Genomic DNA, 23,720 nt, shown 5'->3' with positions numbered 1-23,720 from the left:
GAAGAGACGGACGGAGCTTATCATCTTTGGTAGGTCGAGTGGGGGAGAGAGAGAGAGTGCGCTTTTAGGCGAATTTTGAAGCAAAGCGATTCCAAGGCGAATGTTTCGAGAGTCATTAAGTGAAGTTTATTAAGTGCCCGAGCAGATAACCCAAATGAGTGCATGCCAAATGGAAGGCCAACGCAATTTCCACTCATATCAAGGCGCGGCACCCGCTCCCGCCCCCGCCCAAGCGGAGAGATCCTATGCCTATGCAAATGCCATAGCTCATGGCTGAGGGTAAACTTTACCGCAAGAACTCCAGCGAGAGAGAGAGAGAGAGATAGCGATGGGAGAGAGCGAGCGACAGAGAGAGAGAGAGAGCGAGGGCAGTGTAAGTCTATACGTAAAAGCGAGATAACAAACAAATTGCCAGTGCAATTGCAAACTTGAGATTATCGCCAGGCCCAGGCCCAGGCCCAAGCCTCGTGCTTAACTTTCCACAACTTAACCCTAAGTTGACTATAGTTTCAAGAGCCTAGCGGGGGGTCCGTGCCGTGCCCACTTTCGTGTCCTTATCGCGTGCGGCTGATGTAAAAATAATTTCCATTGTTTGCCAAAGAAACTTTTAATGATAAGCAAGAAGGCCAACCGCCGCTGACCACAATTAAAATTAAAACTTTTCGCACTACCATTTAATGGCATTCTGCTGACCACCAGATGGCTACTATTTGCCATGGGACACAGGTAGTCAGCAGAGGACGTAACCAATTTGAAGTTCGCGCCCACAGTCATTAAAAATATCGATACTAATCGGCTGCACAAGGCCAATAGCTGGCTGGCAGGACACCCAAGCAAAACCAACAAGTTGGCAGCTCATATATATTATCAATATAAAATATGTAAAATATTTAGTTCAGGAGAGTCCTAGTAATGATCCTATCTTGTAGAGATTTCACTCTTCAATGGGGTAATAGGATATGTCAATTATCGAGGGTGCTATTTAGCTAGTAAAATCAAATATAACACCAAAATCGAGGAAAATGATTTTAGATTTACGGTATATTTACGGTGTATTTTTAAAATGCATGGATATATTTCGGTATATTTCCGAGGATCATGCGGTATATTTGATCGATAATTCCGCGGTCACACTGAACACTACCGCACGTGGAACAAAATTTGGAAAACAACGCAATTAATTCGACAAAAAAGCAAAAGAAAACATAATGGAGGTGGAAAACATTAAGGTGGACGCCTTTGTGCCGGCCAAGAAGGCACAGAAGCGCAGTGCGGCCAACAGCCAGGACACGCAGATGCAGGTGGACGAAGCAACAGGCATCGAGGGTCTCGTCGCTGGCACGACCCAAGCATCGGCCCCACCTCGCGCGAAGCGGATCAAGAGCGAGCTGAGAAAGGTGTCGGTGCCGCCGCACAGATACTCCTCGCTCAAGGAGCACTGGATGAAGATCTTCACGCCCGTGGTGGAGCACATGAAGCTGCAGATCCGCTTCAACATGAAGGCGCGCCAGGTGGAGTTGCGCGTCGGCCCGGAGACGCCGGACATAGCCAATCTGCAGAAGGGCGCCGACTTCGTGAAGGCCTTCCTCTGCGGCTTCGAGGTGGACGATGCCCTGGCGCTGCTGCGTCTGGAGGATCTCTTTGTCGAGACGTTCGAGATCAAGGACGTGAAGACGCTGCGCGGCGACCATCAATCGCGCGCCATCGGTCGTCTGGCCGGCAAGGGTGGCCGCACCAAATTCACCATCGAGAACGTGACCAAGACCCGCATTGTGCTCGCCGACAGCAAGATTCACATTCTGGGCAGCTACCAAAACATTCAGCTGGCGCGTCGTGCCATCTGCAACCTGATCCTTGGCTCGCCGCCCAGCAAGGTCTACGGCAATCTGCGTTCCGTGGCCTCGCGCCTCTCCGAGCGCATGTAGAACGGTCGCCCCTCTGGCTGTGATCCCCCTAGAGAACTGTGTATTTAGGTGTTTTTTTTCCCTCTGGTTATTTCCAATGAAATGGAAACAACTTTGCTCTTAACTTTAGTTAATAAATTAAATAAACATAACATGTATTGAAGCCTTTTGCACTGTACACCACACAAAAGAGGGAGCAGGATACGCACGACTGGAATGGACTTAAAGCTTGGTAAAAATCAGCAGCAGCAGCATGAAAAATGTGATGGCCGCCAGCACCAGAATGATGCACATCTTGCGATTCTTGCGCTGATACATTTCGGCCTTGTGCAGCTGCCGGAGGCCCTCGGAGACGCGCGTCTGTGTCTGCTCGACATTGTAGTCGATGCGATCGAGAACGGTGCCCTGCTCCTGCACCATGTGGCCCAGATCCTTGAAGATGTCGTTGAGATCGTTGATGGATTTGACAATTTTGGTCACCTCCTGCTCGCGATGCTCGGCCAGCTTGGAGTTCTCCTCCTCGAAGAGCAGCAGCTGCTGCTGGGTCATGCGATTGGCGGCCAGCGGCTTCTTGAAGTGATCGTCTATCTCCTGGTCATCGTCCTCGAACAGATACGCGTTGCCCTTGCCATTACCAGTCACCGGCTGCAGGAAGTTGTCGAAGGAGTCGACAAAGTTGATGGCCTCGCCGCCAGTGTCGCCGCCTGGCAGACCCATGCCCAGCTCGACGTTGGTGAAGTTGTCGCCGTTGTCAAAGTACTTCTGGGAGCGCTCCTCGCGCGAGTTCAGCTGCACCAGGTAGCCGTTCTGGCTGCTGCGGAACTTGAAGGTCAGCTCCTGCAGCTGGAGCAGGGCGCAGTGCACGGCATTGGCGGTGAGTCGCTGCTCCGTTTTGGTGCCCACGCCGAGGCTGGAGCGGACGCACTGTATGTGCCGATGGGTGGATGTGATCAGCTTGCAGACAATCTGGCTGAGCACCTCGATGTCGCACTCGTCGTCCCGCTGATCGTCGAAGGTCGGGCGCAGCAGGTGCCGCGCATGCAGGGAGCCCAGTTCGTCCAGCTTTGGTTTGATTCTGCTCGAAAGTGGAATGTAAGATGCTGCTGGGCAGCTGTTTGGAAAGTGCAAAGGTTCGTCACCCACTTGGACATGGTGTATTGTGCCTCCTCGAACTTGTCCAGCCAGGCGGGTGGCGTTCCGTAGTCGTCCTGCATCTCGAGTCCCTCCTCCGCCTCGCGCACCGAATGCTTGAGCAGGCGCTCGGCATCGCTGCCACGCTGTAAATATGATTTCATCAATTATTTCTGATGTCTTTGTCCATTATTTGGGGATTTACTTACGCGGTCATCGTAGTGATTTCGATTTTTTGAGGCATTGTTGCGCATAATAACGAACACCTCTGTCAGATTGCGAGACGTCATGGTGTGTGGTGTGGGTTGTGGCTTATTAATAGTGCAAAGATGGCATTCTAGTGTTCTGATATCGCCTGGAAAGACCGAAAATATGGCTAGGAAATATAATAAACTTTTTCTAATTTCTGCAAATAGTGTGACCAAGCATTGGAGTATATTTAATACACATAGAAAACATATGAAAAGCTTTAAAGCATGTCAGTATAAGATAAAGTCATTATTATTGTTTAAAAGCAGGTGGGAAAACGGAATTTTAATATTAATTAATGGAAATACGGTATACTTACCAGTTGACAAGCAAAAAATTGTCAAATACACAACATTCCATTCCCATTATCGTAACTTTGATGCTATTTTTATTGGTTGATCTTTTTAGGTTTAAACTTAATTTGGAAAAATTTCAAATAAATGAAGTCGTGAAAACAAGCCAATCTTATGGAGAATTGATTGATAAATTGGATACAATTGTAGTCTTATCGCTGAGACTTCTATCTAACAAGTAATTTCAAATAGAACATCAAAATCGAAGAATTTGATTTAAGATTACGGTGTATTTACGGTATTTTTTTAAATGAAGGTATATTTAGGTATATATTTTTGAGGGCTTTACGGTATATTGAATCGATAATTCCGCGGTCACACTGCTATTAATAAACGCATTTAAAAACATTACATTACATTTATTTTTTGTAGTGCAATTAACAAAAGTGGGCTCGCCTGTTGTTTAAGCCGAAGGCACGTTCGAGTCAGTGAAACGTGGGCGTGCCATACTAGCATAGTTTTTAGCCTAGAAAGCCGATAGACAAGTGCAAATTGGCGAATGAAAAACTGCGATTCATTCTCGGGTCAACATTTGTGACTGCAGTTGCGTGTGTGCGTGTGTGTCGAGTCGCGTGCGTGTGTGTGCGAGGAGTGTTGCCCGTGTGTGAGTGACGACATTGGCAGCAGCAGCGGCAGCGGCAGAGCCTCCTCCTGCGCCTCCCCCCACCACTCCTTGCAACGCACAAGGAAAAATGAAAATGTGCCATGAAAACGCTGTTGTTGTGGGTGTGGGTGTAGCCGAGGAAAACTAAAGGACACAGCGAAGAAGAAGAAGCAGAAGAAGGAGAAGAAGACTCAAACGAAGGACTTGGAAAATGTTTCCCCGTCAGGGCAGTGGCACAACAACCACCGGACAGGCACTGGGCACAGGCTTAGGCCTAGGGTCAGGAACTGGCTCTGCCTCTGGCCCGGGACCATCACAGGCCCATGGCTCGGGCTCTGGCTCTGGCTCGGGCTCGGGCTCGGGCTCGGGCTCTGGCACCACAGCCGCTAACGCCACACCCGCCACACCCTCACCCTCACCCGATCTCTACCTGCGTCCATTACCCTACTTGGATGCGAAGTGGCTGCGCGCCGATCTCATTTCGTCCCTGCGCAACGCCTCCGAGGGCGCAGTGCTGTGGAATCACCTGATCCAGGACTGCGAACTGGTCTCCTCGCCCTCGGCCCCCCTGGTGAATGCGCGCGGCCAACTGTCGTACCTGGGCGACGATGGCAAGCACTACTGCGGGGCCCAGCAGCTGAAGTGCTCCTGCTGCCAGCCGGAGTACTGCGGCCCCCTGTCCGCCTGCAACTGCGACAGCTGCCGGCCCCTGGACTCGGACACGGCCATCAAGAAGCTGACATCAGCCGCCGCCCAGCAGGCAGCCGCCCATGGCAGCCAGGCCACCGATCTGATACTCAGCAGCTGGCAGTGGAGCCAGCCACCATCGCTGGCGGCCAAGCAGGACTGCCAGCGCACACTGATCGCCGAGCTGCAGGAGCTGGCACTGCGCGCAGCCGGCAACTGCCTCTCCGCGCAGCATCTGCGGCAGCAGCTCTTCATCTACGAGCGCTACTACGTGGCCCTGAAGCGACATCGCCAGCAGACCGGCAGCCAAGCAGCAGCCACTGCAGCCACAACAACGACAGCAACGACAACGACGATCCAGGCAGCTGGTGGAGCTGCTGCTGCCGCTGCTGCGGGCAGCTTGGAGGCGCCCATGTTGGATCCAACCAGCCAGGAGGCGGAGCAGCCGGATCATGCCGCACTGGGACTGGCGCGAGTGGCCACTCGAGCAGCGCTGAACTTTAGCTTCGCGTTCCTGCGGCGCGCCTGGCGCTCGGGCGAGGACACGGAGATGTGCAGCGAGCTGTTGAGCGAGGCGCTGGAGTCGCTGCAGGAGCTGCCCGAGGCGACGCTGTTCGAGGCGGCCGAGGTGTCGCCGCTGTGGCTGGAGGTGATGGAGCGCTCCATCAAGTTCCTGCGCCTGGTGGCGCTCGGGGACCCGATGGGTGGGCGCTGCACAGCGCCGCTCAACGATCGCCACACGGCGCTCTGTCTGCTGCTGGAGCTGGGCGTGCAGAAGGGCACCCTGGCCGCCACGCTGGAGTGCGTGGTGCTGCTGCTGGTGCTCTGGGAGAAGGACAAGGCGGGCAACGACAACCGGGACATGCCGCGCAAGACGGGCGCTCCGTTGCTGCGCATTCTGCAGCGTTACCAGCGCATTGGACACACCTCCTCCAAGGCTGGCGGCTTGCCGCATGGCGGCGAATCGCTGTCCCTGCCGGTGGTGAGCGCCACCGAGACCTTTCTGCGCTTCCTCATGCTGCCCAAGAGCAGTGCGGCCATTGTGGATCTGCGTCGTGCGGCCGTTGTCATCATCTCGCACTTGGATCGTCTGGTGCAGCCGCTGATGCCGCGCTGCCTCCTGCGCGGCCACTATCCCATCCACAACGGTACTGCCAGCAGCAGCAGCAGCAGCAGCTCATCCCTGCCCCAGCAGCGTGTGTATGCGCTGGGCTGGCCCAGCCTGTCCAAGGAGCAGCAGGGCTTCAATGCGGAGCCAGCACTCAGCTGGAGCAGCGATCCAGCCGCCCTGCCGCTGCTCAACTGCAAGTTCCAGGTGCAGCAAATCGTCTGCAGCGAGAGCATTGTCCTCATGCTCAGCGAGGAGGGGAAGCTGTACAGCTGGCGCCTCTTCAAGCCCGAAACGGAGCCCCAGCTGCTGGAGGAGATTGCGCACGAGACAATTGTCAGCATTGCCGCGCACTGCGAGGGTCGCCACTTCATGGCCATTGACATTAATCGTGAGTGCTGCTCCGCCCTTCATTTTCCCTCTCTCATTCCATTCTGTCCTTGAACAGGCAACGCTTACTCGTGGGGCAATGGCGAGGATCATCGCCTGGGACATGGCGACACCCACGCTCGGGCTGTGCCCACGAAAATCACAACTTTGGATCGCTGCGTGAAGGCTGTGTTCTGCGGCTGCTCCTACAGTGCAGCCATTACGTGCAGCGGCAACCTGTACACCTGGGGCAGGGGCACGTACGCGCGGCTGGGGCATGGCAACTCGGACGATCAGCCGCTGCCCACCGTCGTGATGGCCCTCACCGAGCACGAGATCATCGATGTGGCCCTGGGCAGTGGCGATGCTCATTCCTTGTGCCTCACCTCCGAGGGCCACGTGTATGCGTGGGGCGATGCCGACTACGGCAAGCTGGGCAACGGCAATCTCAATGGCTCCATGTCCCCGGTGCTGGTCGAAGCGCTGCCCAAAGTGCAGCGCGTCTTTGCGGGCGCTCAGTTCTCGTTGGCCCTCACCACGGACGGGCAGCTCTATAGCTGGGGCAAGGCCAGCTGTCTGGGCCATCAGTTGGTGGAGCGGAGTGCCCAATGGTGCAGTGTACCCAGACTGATAAACGGTTTGCAGGTGAGTGTTGAAACAATCCCAAAAAATAATCCCCAGCTGCAAATTTGAAATTGAATTTAAATTTCGATTGTTTTGCCGCAAGTGATGTGCGCATTTCGATTGCATTGATCGATAGTCAATTGGGGGCACTCTTGCAAAGAGGGGGGCACCCTGTAGAGTGATGATGAAATTATTTTGATCCTTCCTCCTTTTCCTTGCAGCACAAACGAATTGTCGATGTGGCTGTGGGCGTGGCCCATTGCCTGGCCCTCTCCAGCTGCGGCGAGGTGTTCGGCTGGGGACGCAACGACAGCCAGCAGATATGTCCCTCCGCCGTGTCCAGTGAGCCGCTGCTGCGCGTCCCCATTCTGGTGGCGCTGCCAACGCTGCCGGCCAGCGGTGTGGCGTGCACCGCCTCCCAGAGCCTGATCTGGACACAGAGCACACGGCAGGGCGTGCCGCTGCGCTCCCCGTTCGTCATTGATCCCGGGGAGCCGACATTCCGGCTGCTCGACCAGCTGCTGGGCATGTGCAGCAGCCAGGACAATCGGCAGACGCCCAACCAGGAGTCCGAGTGCATTGCCGTCGCCTGCCTCAATCTGGTGCGGCTGCAGCTGCTCGCGCTGATCACCAACGGCGTGGAGCCGCGCCACGTGGGCCTGGCCAGCGGCGGACGGCTGCTGGGCAGCCTCAAGAGCCGCATCCTCAGCCTGGCGGGTGGCAGCCAGGTGCTGCGCACCATCCAAGTGGCCGCCCAGCAGGCCCTGCAGGATGGCTGGAGCGTGCTGCTGCCAACAGCTGCGGAACGGGCCCAGACGCTGACATCGCTGCTGCCCTCGGAGCCGGGACAGGCCTCCTCCTCGGGCCACCGCTTCATGACCGACCTGCTGGTGAGCTCCCTGATGGCCGAGGGCGGGCTGGAGTCCGCCCTGCAGCATGCCATACGCCTCGAGAGCAGCTCCTGTGCGGCCGAGTGCGTGGACGGCGTGAATCTGCCGCTGATGCAGCTGATCACGCGGCTGCTGGGCAACAACGCGGCCCTCACGCAGACCCGCTTCACGCCCACGCTGGGCAAGCAGGCGCAGCATCTGCTGCTGCAGCAGCAGCAGCAGGAGAAGGAGGAGCTGCTGGAGCATCAGCGTGGCGCCCAGGAGCCCAGCACCAGTCCCAGCCTGAGCCTGCTGCATCGCTTTCAGCGCCTGCTGCTGGCGCACATCCACCAGGCCGCCGCCGAGGAGGACACCACGGGCGCTGAGGCGCTGCTCGATCAGTATCTGCACAGCCTGGTGCCCGCCTGCGTGTCCACGCTGCAGCAGGCCCACGAGCTGGCGCTGCAGTGCCGCGATCCGGGCGACCATCCCCATCCCCATGCCCAGCCCAGCCAGCAGGCGCGCCACCTGACGCGCATCCTGCAGGCGGACATCTCGGACGCGCTGCTGCACGAGCTGCTGGTGGGTCTGGTGCTGCTCAAGCGGGATCGGCCCCAGTGCCTGGGCAGCCTGCGCTGGTCGCGGCTCTTTCTGCCGCTGCTGCGCGTTCTGGATCGACTCAATCGCGCCCTGGGCGAGGGCGAACTGCGCGACGGCGACGACATGGGCTGGCCCGGCATCATCTGCAGGGGCGGACCCAAGGGCGGACCCCCGCCCGCTGATCCCGAGACGCACTACGTGCGACGCGCCGACATGGAGAACCAACTGCTCGACGGCAGCCGCTGCATCATCCTCGCCGGCTACGTCTGCGATCTGAGCGGCTACAAGTGAGTAATCCAGCGATGCAGGAGGAGTCGAGTCTCTGCTAACGATTTGTTGTTTTTGACAGCTGCGAGTCGGAGTCGCTGAAGGCACTGCTGGATGCGGGTCTGGGCAAGGATCTGACGGCTGAAATGAGCAGCCAGCAGGCGCACAGAACTGCCATGGAGCACATACTGCAGCACCACAAGCTGGGCAAGTACATGGCCCAGGCCAGCATCGAGGAGAAGGTGAGTTCAGCGGCACAGGCCATCCGTACAGTCGGCTCACGAATCTCTCCCCCCGTAGATCGCGTCGCCCAGTCCCACGCGACTCACGCACTTCAGCTCCGAGTGCACGCTCGCCCAGCTGCTGGGCATTGTGGCCAATCTGATGTGCAGCGGTCCCGCGTTGCAGCCGGCGGAGCTGCAGTGTCGCCAGCTGGACAAGAGCACGCTGCTGAGTGGCGGACTGCAGCTGTTCCAGCCCAGCAATCCCTTCGACGAGGAGAAGGGCGAGGCGCGCAGCAGCCTGCCGAACAGCTGCCACAGCACGGCGGGCAACACGCCCACGGAGCAGCCGCCGCCAGCGCTGCCACTGCAGCCACCACAGCCACTGACACAGCAGCAGCAGCAGCAGCAACAGCAGCAGCAGCAGCAGCAGCAGCCAGGGGTTAGATCGCAGCTGCAGCAGCGTGCCGACAGCTTCATCAGTGGGCTGGCGGAGGCGAGGCTGACGGAGCCGCCGGTGGCCGCCTGGCTGGCGCTCACCGAGCGCTACTGCAAGGCGCACAATTTGATGTGGCACCAGGAGTTTGCCACCGAGCATCCCGTCCAGGAGCTGGAGCGCCTGCTGAGCGCCGTGCTCATTCGGCATCAGTATCTGGGCGGCCTGGTGGTGATTGCGCTCGAGGATTGTGCCGCGCAGGAGGGCGGCGAGGCGACGCCGCCCAAGCAGCTGGGCGAAATCATTCAGCTGGTGCACCAGGCCAAGTGGTCGGTGGTGCGCACGCGGCAGCAGCAGAATCGCAGCTACAAGGAGGTGTGCGCGCCCATACTGGAGCGCCTGCGCTTCCTCCTCTACGAGGTGCGCCCGGCCATCAGTCCGCAGCAGCGGGGCCTGCGGCGTCTGCAGATACTGCAGCGGTTGCCGCGCTTCCGCTTGCTGGTGCGACGCCTGCTGCAGGAGCTGCGCTCCGCGCGGAAGCCGGCCAAGCCGGAGGATCTGCTGAATGCCAGCATACAGCAGCAGCAGGAGAAGAAGCCGCCGCCGCCGCCGAAGCAGCAGCAGCAGCAGGAGGAGGATGAGGAGGAGGAGAGCGAGAGCCTGCTGCGACGCCTCAACGAGCGCAAGATCCATGGCGAGGGCCAGCTGGACAATGTGCTGATGCAGGACATTGTGGACTTTGCCCTGCAGGACAGCTGCGACGTGGAGACAGCCCGCCGCGCCATGTACTGCCAAATGCAACGCTTCCAGCTGCGTCTCGCCGGCCTGCAGCTGGTCCAGCAGCTGCTCGAGCTGCACGGCCTGCTGGACGCGGCCCAGTACAGTCTCCTCAACGGCTTTCTCGGACTGCACTTGAAGTCGTCGGGAGGGATGTCGGCATCGGGCAGCTCGCTGCATGTCCTCGGGCAGCTGAACATGGTCAGCGCGTACCAGAAGGCTCGCTTGCTGCTCTCGCAGGCGCGCGTCCTCGACTGGGCGGTGCGCGAGCTGCGGCGTCTGGTCAACCAGGAGCAGCAGGGTGCACCGCGCGGCAAGGAGAGCTCCAACCTGAGCACCTACGTGCTGCTGAAGCGCCTGCCGCGTGCCCGCTTCCTGCTGAGCGTCTTCGGGCTGCTGGCCAAGGAGCTGGGCCCCAACGAGCTCGGGCTGCTGATCAACTCCGGCCTGCTGGGCACGGTGCTCGGCCTGCTGGCGCAGACCGGCGGCGAGGGCCTGGCCGGCGCACAGCCCAACACCGAGCTGAGCGTCCTCTACGAGGACAGCGTGCTGAAGCAGAAGTCGAGCAAGGCGCAGCTGAGTGGCCCCGATCTGGCCAAGCTCATGAAGATTGGCACGCGCATTGTGCGCGGCTCGGACTGGAAGTGGGGCGACCAGGACGGCAATCCCCCCGGCGAGGGACGCATCATCAGCGAGGTGGGAGAGGATGGGTAAGGAGCAGCGGCAGATGGCACCAGGAGGCAGCAGGAAGCATCCCCAATTCATGCTCTTCTCTCTCTCCCTTTAGATGGGTGCGCGTCGAGTGGTACACGGGCGCCACCAACTCCTATCGCATGGGCAAGGAGGGGCAGTACGATCTGCAGCTGGCGGACAGCGCCCTGAACGTTGCCTCGCCCACGGAGCCGGAGCGCGAGGATGTGGCCGGTGTGGAGGCGGCGCCCAGCAGCGAGTCGCACCCGTCGAAACTGCTGCGCCACTGTGCGGCCAAGCTGCTGCAGATACTGGCCGTTGGCAGCGGCCTGCATGGCGCCCACCTGGACAGACATGCCCTGCGCGGCGTCACCTGCATGTTCCGCGCCATCATCGACCCAAAGCCGGCCATGGAGAACGTGGCCAGCACGCTGGGCTGGCTCAATCTTGGATTTATACGAGCCATAGCGGGTGAGTGCAGCGCGTCCAGCCATCCCCCCCAGTCAGAGGCTTAATCTCTTCCCTTTGCATCTGTCCGCAGGTGACTGTCCGCGTCTGTGTCTGGAGCTGAGCACACCCGGCTGGCTGGCTCACTATCTGGAGCTGCTGGAACAGCCGGCGGGCAGCGAGTCGGGCGTCTATCGGCAACTCCACTGCCTGCGCCTGCTGCAGTGCATTCTGGCGCAGTGGACAACCGAGGAGGAGCCGCGCATGGCCAGCTTGGTGCGCCAATTGTTCGCCACGCTCGGACGCATTGCCCTGCACTGTCCCGGCGACGTGACGCTGCAGCCGACGGCCGAGGGCAAGGCCCGCGTGCTGCTCACCGCCTCCCACTCGGGCAGCGTGGCCGAGGAGCTCGTCTCGCTGCTGCGCCGCCTGCACACGCTGCCCCACTGGAATGCGGTCATCAATTCGTTTCTCGCCCAAAAGCTGTGCGTGGCCGCCGAGCTGCTGGGCGAACAGGGCGAAGCCTCCACCAGCAGCCCGCTGGACAGCGAGCAAATCTTCGTGCTCGGCGTGCTCGGCGCCATGGGTGGCTACGATCTGCGTCCGCGCGTCGGCTTGCACTGCTTCAACGAGGGCAGCCACATGATCATTGCCAGCTTCACGCACAAAGGCAGATGCCTGCTGGCAGCCTCCGCCCAGGGTGCCCAGGGTGGCCAGGGTGTCGGCGCCATGGGCTTCGTGAAGGTGCCGCTGCTCTCGGTGATGCCGCACCTGGACCACAGCGTCTTCAGCCTCAGCCGCCTGCCCATGAACGAGATGCTGCTGAATGCCTGGACCGTGCTGCTCTATGGCCCCGCCACGGAGGCGCGCGAGTGTCCGCCCGCCATGAATGCCTCCGCCGAGGGCAGGCTGGATCTGGGCCACTTGCGGGCGCAGCAGCTGCAGCTGGCCGTGCTGCACACCAACAGCGTGCTGTATCGCCACCAGGCGGCGTTGCGGCGCATCCTCAAGCAGCGAGCGCCGGGCATCTACGCGGACGATGTGGACACGGACACGGACAGAGAGCGCGACCGCGAGCGCGACAGAGAGCGTGACAGGGAGGCGGATGTGGAGGATGGCAGCAACGAACGCGAGCAGCAGGATCGTGCCGAGGAGGAGGAGGAACACTCGGAGCAGGAGCAGGAGCTGCTGCAGCAGCAGCCGCAGTCCGCGGCAGAGACGAGCGGCAGGGGCGGGCAGGAGGCGCAACTCCTGATCCAATGCATCCTGCTGAGAGCCACCCAAGCGTCGCCGGTGCGCGCCTGCTACAGCTACACGGATCTATCGACGGCTGCCCTCAACTGCGTCCAGTCGCTGGCCAGCCAGGCGCACCTCGAGCTCAGCGAGTGCGAGGCCGACGGCCTGGCCGCCACGCCCGCCCTGGCCACACCGCCACAGCCCACCATGGTGCACGGTGTGCCGGTCTACAATGTGTTCAAGCTGCCAGCGGCAGCGGCAGCGGCAGCGGCTACAGGCACGGGCACGGGCAAGGAAGTGGCCACCAAGTGGCCCTCACGGGTGGCCGCCACCGATGCGGAGCTGATCAATCAAATCATGGACATGGGCTTCCCCAAGCGAACGGTGGAGCTGGCCCTGAAGCAGCTGTCGCTGCAGGCGGAGACAATGCCAACGCCCGAGCAGATCGTCCAGTGGATACTCGAGCATCCGGATGTGTGCGCCAACACCATTGAGGAGGATCCACTGCCGCCGGCCAGTGGCAGCGCACACGATCCCGAGGCCGATTCGGACAATGAGTCGCAGGCCAGCAGCTTGTCCAGCAGCAGCTCATCGGCCAAGTCCTCCGCCTCCTCGGACACCGTGGAGGGACAGCCAGGAGCTGGGGGAAGCAGAGCTGCTGCTGCCGCTGCCGTTGCCGTTGCCGTGGCCGCTGCAGCGCCACAGCCGCAGGTGCGATTTGAGACGCGAAAGGACTTCCAAACGGCCGACCATTATGCACTCTATGTGCGCGGCCTGGTGCGTCCCGGGATGACGGTGCGCTGCTGTCGCGACTTCGAGGAGATCAAGCAGGGGGACATGGGCACCGTGCTGATCGTGGACACCGAGGGACTGCACGACCTCAACGTGCAAGTGGACTGGCGCAACCATGGCAGCACCTATTGGGTGTGCTTCGTGCACATCGAGCTGGTCGATCCGCCGCTGGGCACCAGCACCAGCACCAGCTGCAGCTCCACTTCTCTGCTGCGGGATCCGCTGTCCGCCCATCTGCAGCTGCTGCCGCGTCCGCCGCCCATTGTGGTGGGTGCGAGGGTGCGGCCGCGCTGCTCCGCACGCTACGGCGTCTTCAATCAGATGCGGCTGGGCAGGACGCAGCGACAGGCCGGCGTCGTCACGGCGGTGCGCGGCAAGCAGCTGACGGTGGACTTTCCCGACCAGCCCGCCTGGCAGGGGCACATCAACGATGTGGAAATGGTCGCCCTGCCGCCCACGCCGGCGCCCATTGCCGCCGATCTGCAGAGCCAGCCGGCGCCCACGGATCTCATCGAGGACTGGTCGCGCTGCATACGCTCCCTGACGGTCAGCTCCAATGAGGCGGCGGCCAAGCATCTGCTCGATGGCCTCGGCCAGACCTGGCAGAGCTGCTCGAGCGGGCCGTGCCGCCACTGGATACGCCTCGAGCTGCACGACCGCATTCTGGTGCACAGTCTGGCGCTGAAGGTCAGCCCCGAGGATCACTCGCACATGCCCTCGCTGCTGGAGATTCGCGTGGGCGAGTGCATCGACAGCCTGAAGGAGTACACGTGGATCCCCGTGCCGGCGGGCGCCAGTCGCGTGCTGCTCATGCAGCAGGTGCCCACCTACTATCCCTGGATCGAGATTGTCGTGAAGCAGTGCCAGAACAATGGCATCCAGTGCAAGGTGCACGGCCTGCAGTTCGTCGGGCGCCGCCAGAAGCCCGACCTCCACCACATGCTGGCCAATGCGCAGTTCCTCGCCTGCGAATACAACGGCCTGCAGGCGGAAGGAGCAGCAGCAGGAGCAGCAGCAGCAGCAGCATCATCGCTGCATGGACTGGAGCATGGCTTGGCGTCTGCTCCCGATCAGGATCTGCCCTGCACCGTGATGGTGTGGGGCCTCAACGACAAGGAGCAGCTGGGCGGCCTCAAGGGCTCCAAGGTGAAGGTGCCAACCTTCTCGCAGACCATCAGCCGCCTGCGTCCCATACACATAGCCGGCGGCTCCAAGAGCCTCTTCATTGTGGGGCAGGATGGCAAGGTGTATGCCTGCGGCGAGGGCACCAACGGACGCCTGGGACTCGGCGTGACGCACAACGTGCCGCTGCCGCACCAGCTGCCGGTGCTGCATCAGTATGTGGTGAAGAAGGTGGCCGTCCATTCGGGCGGCAAGCACGCCCTGGCCCTCACCCTCGACGGCAAGGTGTTCTCGTGGGGCGAGGGCGAGGACGGCAAGCTGGGACACGGCAACAGGACGACGCTGGACAAGCCGCGACTCGTCGAGACGCTGCGCTCCAAGAAGATACGCGACGTGGCCTGCGGCTCGTCGCACTCGGCGGCCATCTCCAGCCAGGGCGAGCTCTACACGTGGGGCCTGGGCGAGTACGGCCGCCTGGGGCACGGCGACAATGCCACGCAGCTGAAGCCCAAGCTGGTGGCCGCTCTGACGGGACGACGCGTCATTCAGGTGGCCTGCGGCAGCCGTGACGCCCAGACGCTGGCCCTCACCGAGGACGGGGCCGTCTTCTCCTGGGGCGACGGCGACTTCGGCAAGCTGGGACGCGGCGGCAGCGAGGGATCGGACACGCCGCACGAGATCGAACGCCTCTCGGGCATCGGCGTCATTCAGATCGAGTGCGGGGCCCAGTTCTCGCTGGCACTGACGCGCGCCGGCGAGGTGTGGACGTGGGGCAAGGGCGACTACTTCCGCCTGGGCCATGGCGGGGATCAGCACGTGCGGAAGCCGCAGCCCATTGGCGGCCTGCGCGGACGTCGCGTCATCCATGTGGCCGTCGGCGCGCTCCACTGCCTGGCCGTAACGGACGCCGGACAGGTGTACGCGTGGGGGGACAACGACCACGGGCAGCAGGGCAGCGGCAACACGTTCGTCAACAAGAAGCCCGCCCTGGTGATCGGCCTCGACGCCGTGTTCGTGAATCGCGTGGCCTGCGGCAGCTCGCACTCGATTGCCTGGGGCCTGCCCAACGCCAGTCTCGAGGAGGAGAAGCGCGGTCCGGTGCCGTTTGGCAGCACGCGCGACCCGCTCGGCGGCAGCAGTCTGGGCATCTACGAGGCGGAGGTCACCGCCGCTGCTGGCGCCCTCAAGCTGGAGTCGAAGCCGGCCACACTGACCAGCCTCAGCGAGAGCCTGGCCCTGGAGACGCCCGCCGCCAGGCAGGCAGCCTTGGGGCATGTTCTGCGCGCCATGAGCATCCTGCAGGCGCGGCAGCTGATTGTGGCGGCCCTCACCAGCCACAGCAAGGTGAACTACAAGGAGCGCAGCGCGGGAGGCGCCGGAGGAGGAGCGACGGCGCCAGCAGAGGAGGATCAGCTGATCGGCAATGGCAACGCACCGATGCCGCTGCCAGCCGCCGAGCCCATAGCCCAGGGCGGCGGAGAGGCGCCCGCAGATGCCACGGATGCGGCGCTGCAGCTGGAGCACAGTCCCGATGCCCAAATGGAAGCGATTGCCGTGGCAGCTGCCACCACGTCCACGCTGCCGCCACTCACCGCTGGACCGTTGAGCGCGTTCCAGAGCCTCACCGGATCGCTGTCCATGTCGGGGTCGCTGTCGAGCAGCGCCCTGCCGCCGCAGCACAAGCACTCGCGCATGTCGGCCAGCGCCATGTCCGTGATGGCGGCCACCATGACGCAGCAGGAGGAGATGCTGGCCCAGATCGGTCACACGCACGGCCTGGATGACTTTGGCGGGCTGCTGGGCGAGCCGGAGGCCAAGAGTCTCGTGGAGCTGCTGAAGCTGGCCGTCTGCGGGCGCTGCGGACCGCCGAGCACGGCGCAGACGATAGCCGAGACTCTGATCTCGCTGGGCGCGGGCAATGCGGCGATTAGCTCGATGCTGATGGAGACCTGCATCACGGAGCTGGAGGACCTGTGCACGTCGCGCCACTGCCTGGGCAAGCTGCCGAAGCCGGTGATGCAGGAGAGCAGCCATCCGTACGTGGACAATGTGAATGTGACGGGCGCCGTGCGCATACCGGGCGCCGAGATGCTGCGCCTCGAGTTCGACAGCCAGTGCAGCACGGAGAAGCGCAACGATCCGCTGGTCATCACCGACGCCGCTGGCCGTGTGCTGGCCATGCGCTCGGGCCGTGAGTTCGCCCACTGGGCGCCCGAGATACGGGTGCCCGGCGATGAGCTGCGCTGGAAATTCACCTCCGACAGCTCCGTGAATGGCTGGGGCTGGCGCTTCTGGGTGCACGCCATCATGCCAGCGGCGACGCTCGGCGAGAGCGGCTCGGATCGGGCCGTGTTGTCGCAGCCATCGATGGCGCTGGTCATGTCGCTGCTGGACTCGCGCCTGGCGCCCACGCAGCAGGGCGTGCTCATACGCCTGGCCGCCGCGCTGGCCGCCTGCTCCCAGCTGGGCGCTCTGACCACCGCTCAGCGCATCTGGTCGCTGAAGAAGCTGCACGCCGTGCTGCTGCTCGAGCAGGCGCCCAAGCCGCAGGACGCCACGCTGGCGGGCATTCTGCAGCCGCTGATACCCGAGCTGCTGCGGCAGTACGAGTACGAGGAGCCGCAAGTGCGCGGCGGCATTCATCTCATGCACTCGGATTACTTCAAGACGCTGGCGGCGCTCACCTGCGACATGCAGCTGGATGCCTCACTGCCAGCAGCGAGCTCAACAGCGGCAGCAGCTACAGTGGGAGGAGCAGCAGCAGGAGCAGCCGGAGCAGCAGGAGGATCAGCTTTAGCTACAGTTGGAGCAGCTGCCACGGGGGATGGCCACAAGTGGGCCTGGTTCAAGCGCTACTGCATCGCGGTGCGTGTGGCCCAGTCGCTGATACGCCGCACGGAGCTGCCGCGGCCCTTCTGCCTGGAGGTGCGCAAGAAGTTTGCCGAGATGCTGCCCAATCCGAGTGCCAGCCAATCGTCCCACTCGCCGCTCGCCTCCATGCTCAACTCGACCACGTCGCTGTCCTCGAGCACGGCCAGCAATGTGACACCGCCGCCGCCGCCGCTGCTGGCGGAGCAACAGGAGCAGCTCTCGCTGTCGCATCACTGCCCATACCAGCAGCAGCAGCAGCAACACTCGGAGGCGTCTGCGCTGGTGCTGCTGCACGAGGACCACACGCTGTTCCAGGCGCCACACGATGCCCAGCTGCTGCAGTGGCTCAATCGCAGGCCGGACGACTGGGCCTTGAGCTGGGGCGGAGCGAGCACCATCTACGGCTGGGGCCACAACCATCGCGGCCAGCTGGGCGGACTGGAGGGCAGCCGCATCAAGACGCCAACGCCCTGCGAGGCGCTCAGCCTGCTGCGGCCCGTGCAGCTGGCCGGCGGAGAGCAGTCCCTGTTCGCCGTCACGCCCGACGGGAAGCTCTTCGCCACCGGCTACGGCTCCGGCGGCAGGCTGGGCGTGGGCGGCGCCGACAGCTGGGCCATACCCACGCTCCTCGGCTCCCTGCAGCATGTGTTCGTGAAGAAGGTGGCCGTCAATTCGGGCGGCAAGCACTGCCTCGCCCTCACCACCGAGGGCGAGGTGTACGCCTGGGGCGAGGGCGAGGACGGCAAGCTGGGACACGGCAATCGCATGAGCTACGACCGGCCCAAGCTCGTGGAGCACTTGAACGGCATGAATGTGGCGGACATTGCGTGTGGCAGCGCCCATTCGGCGGCCATCACCGCCAGCGGACATGTGCTCACGTGGGGCAAGGGACGCTACGGACGGCTGGGGCACGGAGACTCGGAGGATCAGCTGCGGCCGCAGCTGGTGGAGGCGCTGCTCGGCTATCGGGCCATTGACATTGCCTGCGGCTCCGGCGACGCGCAGACGCTGTGCATCACGGACGACGACAACGTGTGGAGCTGGGGCGACGGCGACTACGGCAAGCTGGGGCGCGGCGGCAGCGATGGCTGCAAGCTGCCCTACAAGATCGAGAGCCTGGCGGGGCTGGGCGTCGTCAAGGTGGAGTGCGGCTCACAGTTTTCGGTGGCGCTGACCAAATCGGGCGCCGTCTACACGTGGGGCAAGGGCGACTTCCATCGGCTGGGCCACGGCTCCGTGGACCATGTGCGGCGGCCCAAGAAGGTGGCCGCGCTGCAGGGCAAGAAGATCATCTCGATAGCCACCGGCTCGCTGCACTGCGTCGCCTGCAGCGACTCCGGCGAGGTCTACACGTGGGGCGACAACGACGAGGGCCAGCTGGGCGATGGCACCGTCACCGCCATCCAGCGGCCGCGCCTCGTGGCCGCCCTGCAGGGCAAACACATTGTGAAGGTCACCTGCGGCTCGGCGCACACCCTGGCCCTGTCCACGTCGCAGCTGAGCGAGCGGCTGCGCCCGCTGCCCAATCCACCGCTGGAGTACGATCTGGTGCGGGATCTGGCGCCCGAGGCGCTCCACGCGCGCCTCATCCTGCTGCACCACTTCTCGGAGCTGCTGTGCCCCTGCCTGGCCATGCTGCCCATCGCCGGCGACCTCAGCCTGGGCGCCCTCAAGGACGTGCTCGTGTACAACATCAAGGAGGCGGCCTTCCGCAAGGTCATCCAGACGACCATGGTGCGGGACAAGCAGCACGGCCCCGTCATCGAGCTGAACCGTATTCAGGTGAAGCGCTCGCGCAGCCGCTGCAACGGCCTCGCCGGCATCGATGGCATGAAGAGCGTCTTCGGCCAGATGGTCCAGAAGCTGCCGCTGCTCACCCAGGAGGCGCTCGCCCTGCCCCATCGCGTGTGGAAGGTGAAGTTCGTGGGCGAAAGCGTCGACGACTGTGGCGGCGGCTACAGCGAGTCCATTGCCGAAATGTGCGACGAGCTGCAGAACGGCAGCGTCCCGCTGCTGATCAACACACCCAATGGCCGCGGCGAGGCGGGTGCCAATCGCGACTGCTTCCTGCTGGATCCCACACTCGGCTCCGTCCTGCAAATGAACATGTTCCGCTTCCTGGGCGTGCTCATGGGCATTGCCGTGCGCACCGGCTCACCGCTGAGCATCAAGTGAGTTCTCGCCACATTTCATGTCTCGATTCTGTTTTAATCCCTGTCTCTGCAGCCTGGCGGAACCCGTTTGGCGACAGCTGACGGGCGAGGTGCTGCGTCCGCCGGATCTCACCGAGGTGGACCGTGACTATGTGGCCGGCCTGCTGTGCATACGGAACATGGACGATGACGCCAAGCTGTTCAACACCCTGGAGCTGCCCTTCTCCACGTCATCGGCGCGCGGGCATGAGGTGCCGCTGTCCACCAGATATACGCACATCTCGCCACGGAATCGGGCGGAGTATGTCCGGCTGGCGCTCAGCTTTCGGCTGCACGAGTTCGATGAGCAGGTGAAGGCGGTGCGGGATGGCATGTCCAAGGTGATACCAGTGCCACTCTTATCGCTGTTCTCGGCCGCCGAGCTGCAGGCCATGGTCTGTGGCTCGCCCGACATACCGCTGGGGCTGCTCAAGTCGGTGGCCACCTACAAGGGCTTCGATCCGGGCTCAGCATTGGTCTCCTGGTTCTGGGAGGTCATGGAAGAGTTTACCAATCAGGTGAGAGCATCAACAACAATATTTCCCGTGTGGCTTTAAGTAATGTTTTCCCCATTTGTTGCAGGAGCGCTCGCTGTTCCTGCGCTTTGTGTGGGGAAGAACGCGACTGCCGCGCACCATTGCCGACTTCCGTGGACGTGACTTTGTGCTGCAAGTGCTCGAAAAGAATCCGCCCGATCATTTCCTGCCCGAGAGCTATACATGCTTCTTTTTGCTTAAGATGCCGCGCTACTCCTGCAAGGTAAGCCAATGAAGATTCCTCCCACAAGAAGGTACATTTAATGTGTATTCCCTTTGGCTGTGCAGGCGGTGCTGCTGGAGAAGCTCAAGTACGCCATACACTTTTGCAAGAGCATCGACACGGATGAGTATGCGCGCGTGGCCATGGGCGAACCCACCGAGGCGACTGGCAGCGAGGACAACAGCGACCTGGAGTCGGTTGCCAGCCACGATGGCTAGACGCGTGACGCAGTATACATAGATGGATCCCACACTCCACTCCACACTCATTCCTCTTTGGATATTATTAGGAACTACACGGAAAATATAGTTATAGAATATAGAAGAAAACAAAAAGAAGCCTTCAAAAGATACACAACGCATAACACACACACACACACACACATATAGTATATAGATCTATATGGTATATAGATGATATATTTATTTGGAAGTTAGCACATGCCACAGAGCAAGACAGCTATATAGAGACAGCAAATGAAAGCGAAAGAGAGAACGATAGAAGCAGCGAGGCGAAATGAGAAATGAAATGAAGTGAAATGAATTGATTGATCGTTTGAGAAGCGTTAATGAAACCAAAAAGCTAAGCGTTAAAATGTTATTTGCATATTTAAAAATATTACCACACCCCTAAGACATTCGAAATCGAAATGTAAATGTTAGTTCAAGCCCTGACCCATCTCATAATTATACGAACAATACGCCAGGCTTTAATGTTAGACCCACACAACAAATTCCACATCCACATGCAAGTGTAACTCATCTATCCACACACACACACACGCACCCGTACAAAAACCCCATGGCTACAGATCCAATTAAAGTTTGAAAAGAGATGAGACGCTCGAAGTGCGACGTAAGCGGCGTTAACTCTATTTCAAAACGTAAACTAAATGCTAAATAAATACAAAATATTACAATTGAAATGTGTGTAATTATTGCTAATTGCAAAGTTCAATTGGAGTTAAATTAGTGGATACGTTAGACGGCAATTGGAGTGTGTTTAGAGAGCCTCAGCAGAGAATAGGAGAATTTCTGTTTCTATAAACATTTTGATGGCACTCTGCAGACTTCGATATTCAAGGCAAAGTGGGTTCCAAAAGGAGTTATGCATGGCCCTGAATTTGATGGGTAAAACTAGGCCATGGTTTCGATATCACGACACTAAATTGATGGCTTGAGTAGGGAAATATGATACCTGGAAAGTACATCCTATATACAACAGACAAAGTGGACAGTTTGCCATTATGATTTATGTTTTCTTAGCAGTTATTTAAGACTCATTGTCTAAGGGAATTTAATTTGTACAAAAACTGACTTTAAGTTTCTTCAGAAAGCCACCAACTCACATTGTCTAAATGATGGACGAAAAGTTCATTCAATATATGTATGTAAGTGTTTGTGTAGACAGGTCCATCCATGCGTGCCAGTATAAGGAAACATCGATTGACATTTGTTTGAGCAGAGTCGAAAATTGATTTGCTTTGGTTTCATGCTAAATATTAGTTGAGTTTAATGGAATCATAATTATTATTAGGGAGGCATCTACCACATAATTCTAATAACATTAATCCATGTTTGAGCTTCAGATATCAAAGCGATTTATATCCACTGCTCTGTGAATGGAGTTCTACGAAAAGAATCAATCGAGTATTGGGAAACCATTAGATCTTAGACTCTTAGGCCACAAGAGTCTTTGTTGCATCAGACCAATTCCAAATGCAAGCTGCAAAGCCCCCCTGCTCAAAATGAACTTTAAAATTGATTAAAATTCATTGAAGAACTATATTTAATTTCGAATTATCTTGAAATTTAGTTCATGTCCAAAAGCAAAGCTCAGAAGTCCTCGCACGAACCCCCACCCCACTATTAGTGCCGCAATTTTACTGGCCAAAGAAGAGGCCCGCGTGGTAGCCTTCGTCGTAGCAGCCATAAGGCGGCGGCTGCTCTGATTGATTGTTGCTGGGGCCATCTTCTGGTGCGGCTTGTCCTTGGTCCGAAGGAGCATCACAGCAGCGCGGATTTGTGCGCCGTTCGCACTCACAGTCCATGGCCTCGTACCGCGAGCAGTTCACATCCTCCTCGTCGCCTGCCTGTGGAGCTGCTTGTTCTGCCGCAGTGTCCACGCAGTTGCCGCCGCCGCTTGCCTGTCGCTGATTGGCAGTGGTGGCCGTGGCGGCTGTTTCGGCGGATCCCCTGCCCATGACTGCGTTGTAGATGCCACTCAGCACACTGTAGATGGCACCGTGTACCTGTGCCGCTAGCTCGCTGGCCGGACGCACATCCTCTGCATCCTGGGGAAACTGGTAGCCGTAGGATCTCTGCTGTTGCCGTTGCATGTAGGCCTTGGCCTCGTGGTTGCTGCTCTTTTGGTGCGGATTGTCGCAGGGGCATTTGCGACGAGGAGTCGCCGTCCCAGCACCAGCACCAGCTCCAGCGCCAGCGCCAGCCCCACCCGAGCCGGGCGGCGATGAGGAGGAGGACGGTGGTGGCGGGTCGGATTTGCATTCATTGTTGTGCTCCTGCCGTGCCTTGGCCGCCGAGCGGCGTTGCTGCTCCCGATCGTACTCGGTCATGGCGCGATCGGAGCGCTCCCGGCACGAACCGCACTCGGGATCGGTCTCGTAGAAGCCCGAATCGCCTGCTGGTTCGCGCTCCTTGTCGCAGCTGCAGCTGCCATCGGCCAGCATGCTGCCGCCGTCGCTGCCGCCGCCCTCAGCGGGCTCCTTGCCCGATCGCCGGCGAATGCGGTACACGACATACAGCAGGGCCATGGTGGCATACGTGGCCTTGGCCACCTTAGGATGGGGGCTGGGATCATGTTAGGGTTTGGGAATGGTGTAAAGCTACTCACATTGGCACGGCCATTTATTGTGGTGGCATTGAAATGCTTCTTGAAGCCCTCGGACATTGTGCGGAATAATTCAAAGCCGAAACGATCTGATATAGAGCTGTGTGTATCGAGAGAGAGTGTAGATGTCTGGCCTACTGGAACCAACACAAAACAAACAAAAAACAAATTCTTAATGCAATGGCATCCAGTGTGTAAGCTGCGTGAATGTATTCAAACTAAAATTTGGCTAAAGATTACAGCCACAGAGCAGAGACAGCGGCAGTCAAAGCACCTAACAATCCTCCTTCTACTCCTCTTCCCCCTAGCTGCTCCTCCTTCTACAGTTATTTAATGCCGCAGCGCAACGCAACGCCAAAAGCAATTTGGTGAATTTACTTGCATAAAAACATCCGCAAACGCAGAGCCGAGATAGCGAGGGGAATAAGCTAGCTGTGGGGACCACGCACAGAAAGACAAGCGCTAGAAAGAGAAGGAGATGTAAATTCACCTTGACTGCCGATCAGCGCGAACTTCGACACCTGTGGGGAGCGAGGGATGGTAAGCCAACTGAAAAAACGGA

General features: G+C 60.0%; 4 protein-coding genes across 6 annotated transcripts; 2 read left to right on the top strand and 2 right to left on the bottom strand.

Moving 5' to 3' along the window:
* The first annotated feature begins 1,116 nt into the window (after positions 1-1,116).
* Positions 1,117-23,146, top strand: LOC117902623 (RNA-binding protein pno1). The gene is made up of 3 exons (XM_034814144.1): positions 1,117-1,954; positions 21,276-21,279; positions 23,134-23,146. Exon 1 carries the CDS (start codon positions 1,209-1,211, stop codon positions 1,923-1,925), a length of 717 nt encoding a protein of 238 aa, XP_034670035.1. The 5' UTR covers positions 1,117-1,208; the 3' UTR covers positions 1,926-1,954; positions 21,276-21,279; positions 23,134-23,146.
* Positions 2,072-3,462, bottom strand: LOC117902597 (syntaxin-16). Its single transcript, XM_034814107.1, has 3 exons — positions 3,245-3,462; positions 3,048-3,181; positions 2,072-2,979 (listed from the first exon to the last, which is right to left on the bottom strand). Exons 1-3 carry the CDS (start codon positions 3,323-3,325, stop codon positions 2,127-2,129), a joined length of 1,068 nt encoding a protein of 355 aa, XP_034669998.1. The 5' UTR covers positions 3,326-3,462; the 3' UTR covers positions 2,072-2,126.
* Positions 3,954-20,975, top strand: LOC117902579 (probable E3 ubiquitin-protein ligase HERC2). Of its 3 annotated transcripts, XM_034814094.1 has the most exons (12): positions 3,956-6,427; positions 6,485-7,050; positions 7,251-8,785; positions 8,848-9,007; positions 9,066-10,909; positions 10,987-11,360; positions 11,431-12,036; positions 12,438-12,443; positions 17,299-19,528; positions 19,584-20,067; positions 20,132-20,308; positions 20,374-20,975. In XM_034814094.1, exons 1-12 carry the CDS (start codon positions 4,453-4,455, stop codon positions 20,524-20,526), a joined length of 10,110 nt encoding a protein of 3,369 aa, XP_034669985.1. In that variant the 5' UTR covers positions 3,956-4,452; the 3' UTR covers positions 20,527-20,975. The 3 variants fall into 3 exon arrangements, with proteins under 3 accessions (XP_034669976.1, XP_034669968.1, XP_034669985.1); XM_034814085.1 differs by having other exon boundaries at positions 3,954-6,427; positions 11,431-17,572; positions 18,833-19,528; XM_034814077.1 differs by having other exon boundaries at positions 3,955-6,427; positions 11,431-19,528.
* Positions 22,079-23,290, bottom strand: LOC117902604. The gene is made up of 2 exons (XM_034814119.1): positions 23,162-23,290; positions 22,079-23,105 (listed from the first exon to the last, which is right to left on the bottom strand). The coding sequence occupies exons 1-2, from the start codon at positions 23,216-23,218 to the stop codon at positions 22,191-22,193; spliced, it is 972 nt and encodes a 323-aa protein (XP_034670010.1). The 5' UTR covers positions 23,219-23,290; the 3' UTR covers positions 22,079-22,190.
* Positions 23,291-23,720: the final 430 nt, after the last annotated feature.

Source organism: Drosophila subobscura, chromosome A (genome assembly GCF_008121235.1).
Source record: "Drosophila subobscura isolate 14011-0131.10 chromosome A, UCBerk_Dsub_1.0, whole genome shotgun sequence".
Classification (NCBI taxonomy): domain Eukaryota; kingdom Metazoa; phylum Arthropoda; class Insecta; order Diptera; family Drosophilidae; genus Drosophila; species Drosophila subobscura.
The sequence above is the reverse complement of the archived record's forward strand: the minus strand, read 5'-3'. Positions and strand labels throughout refer to the sequence as shown.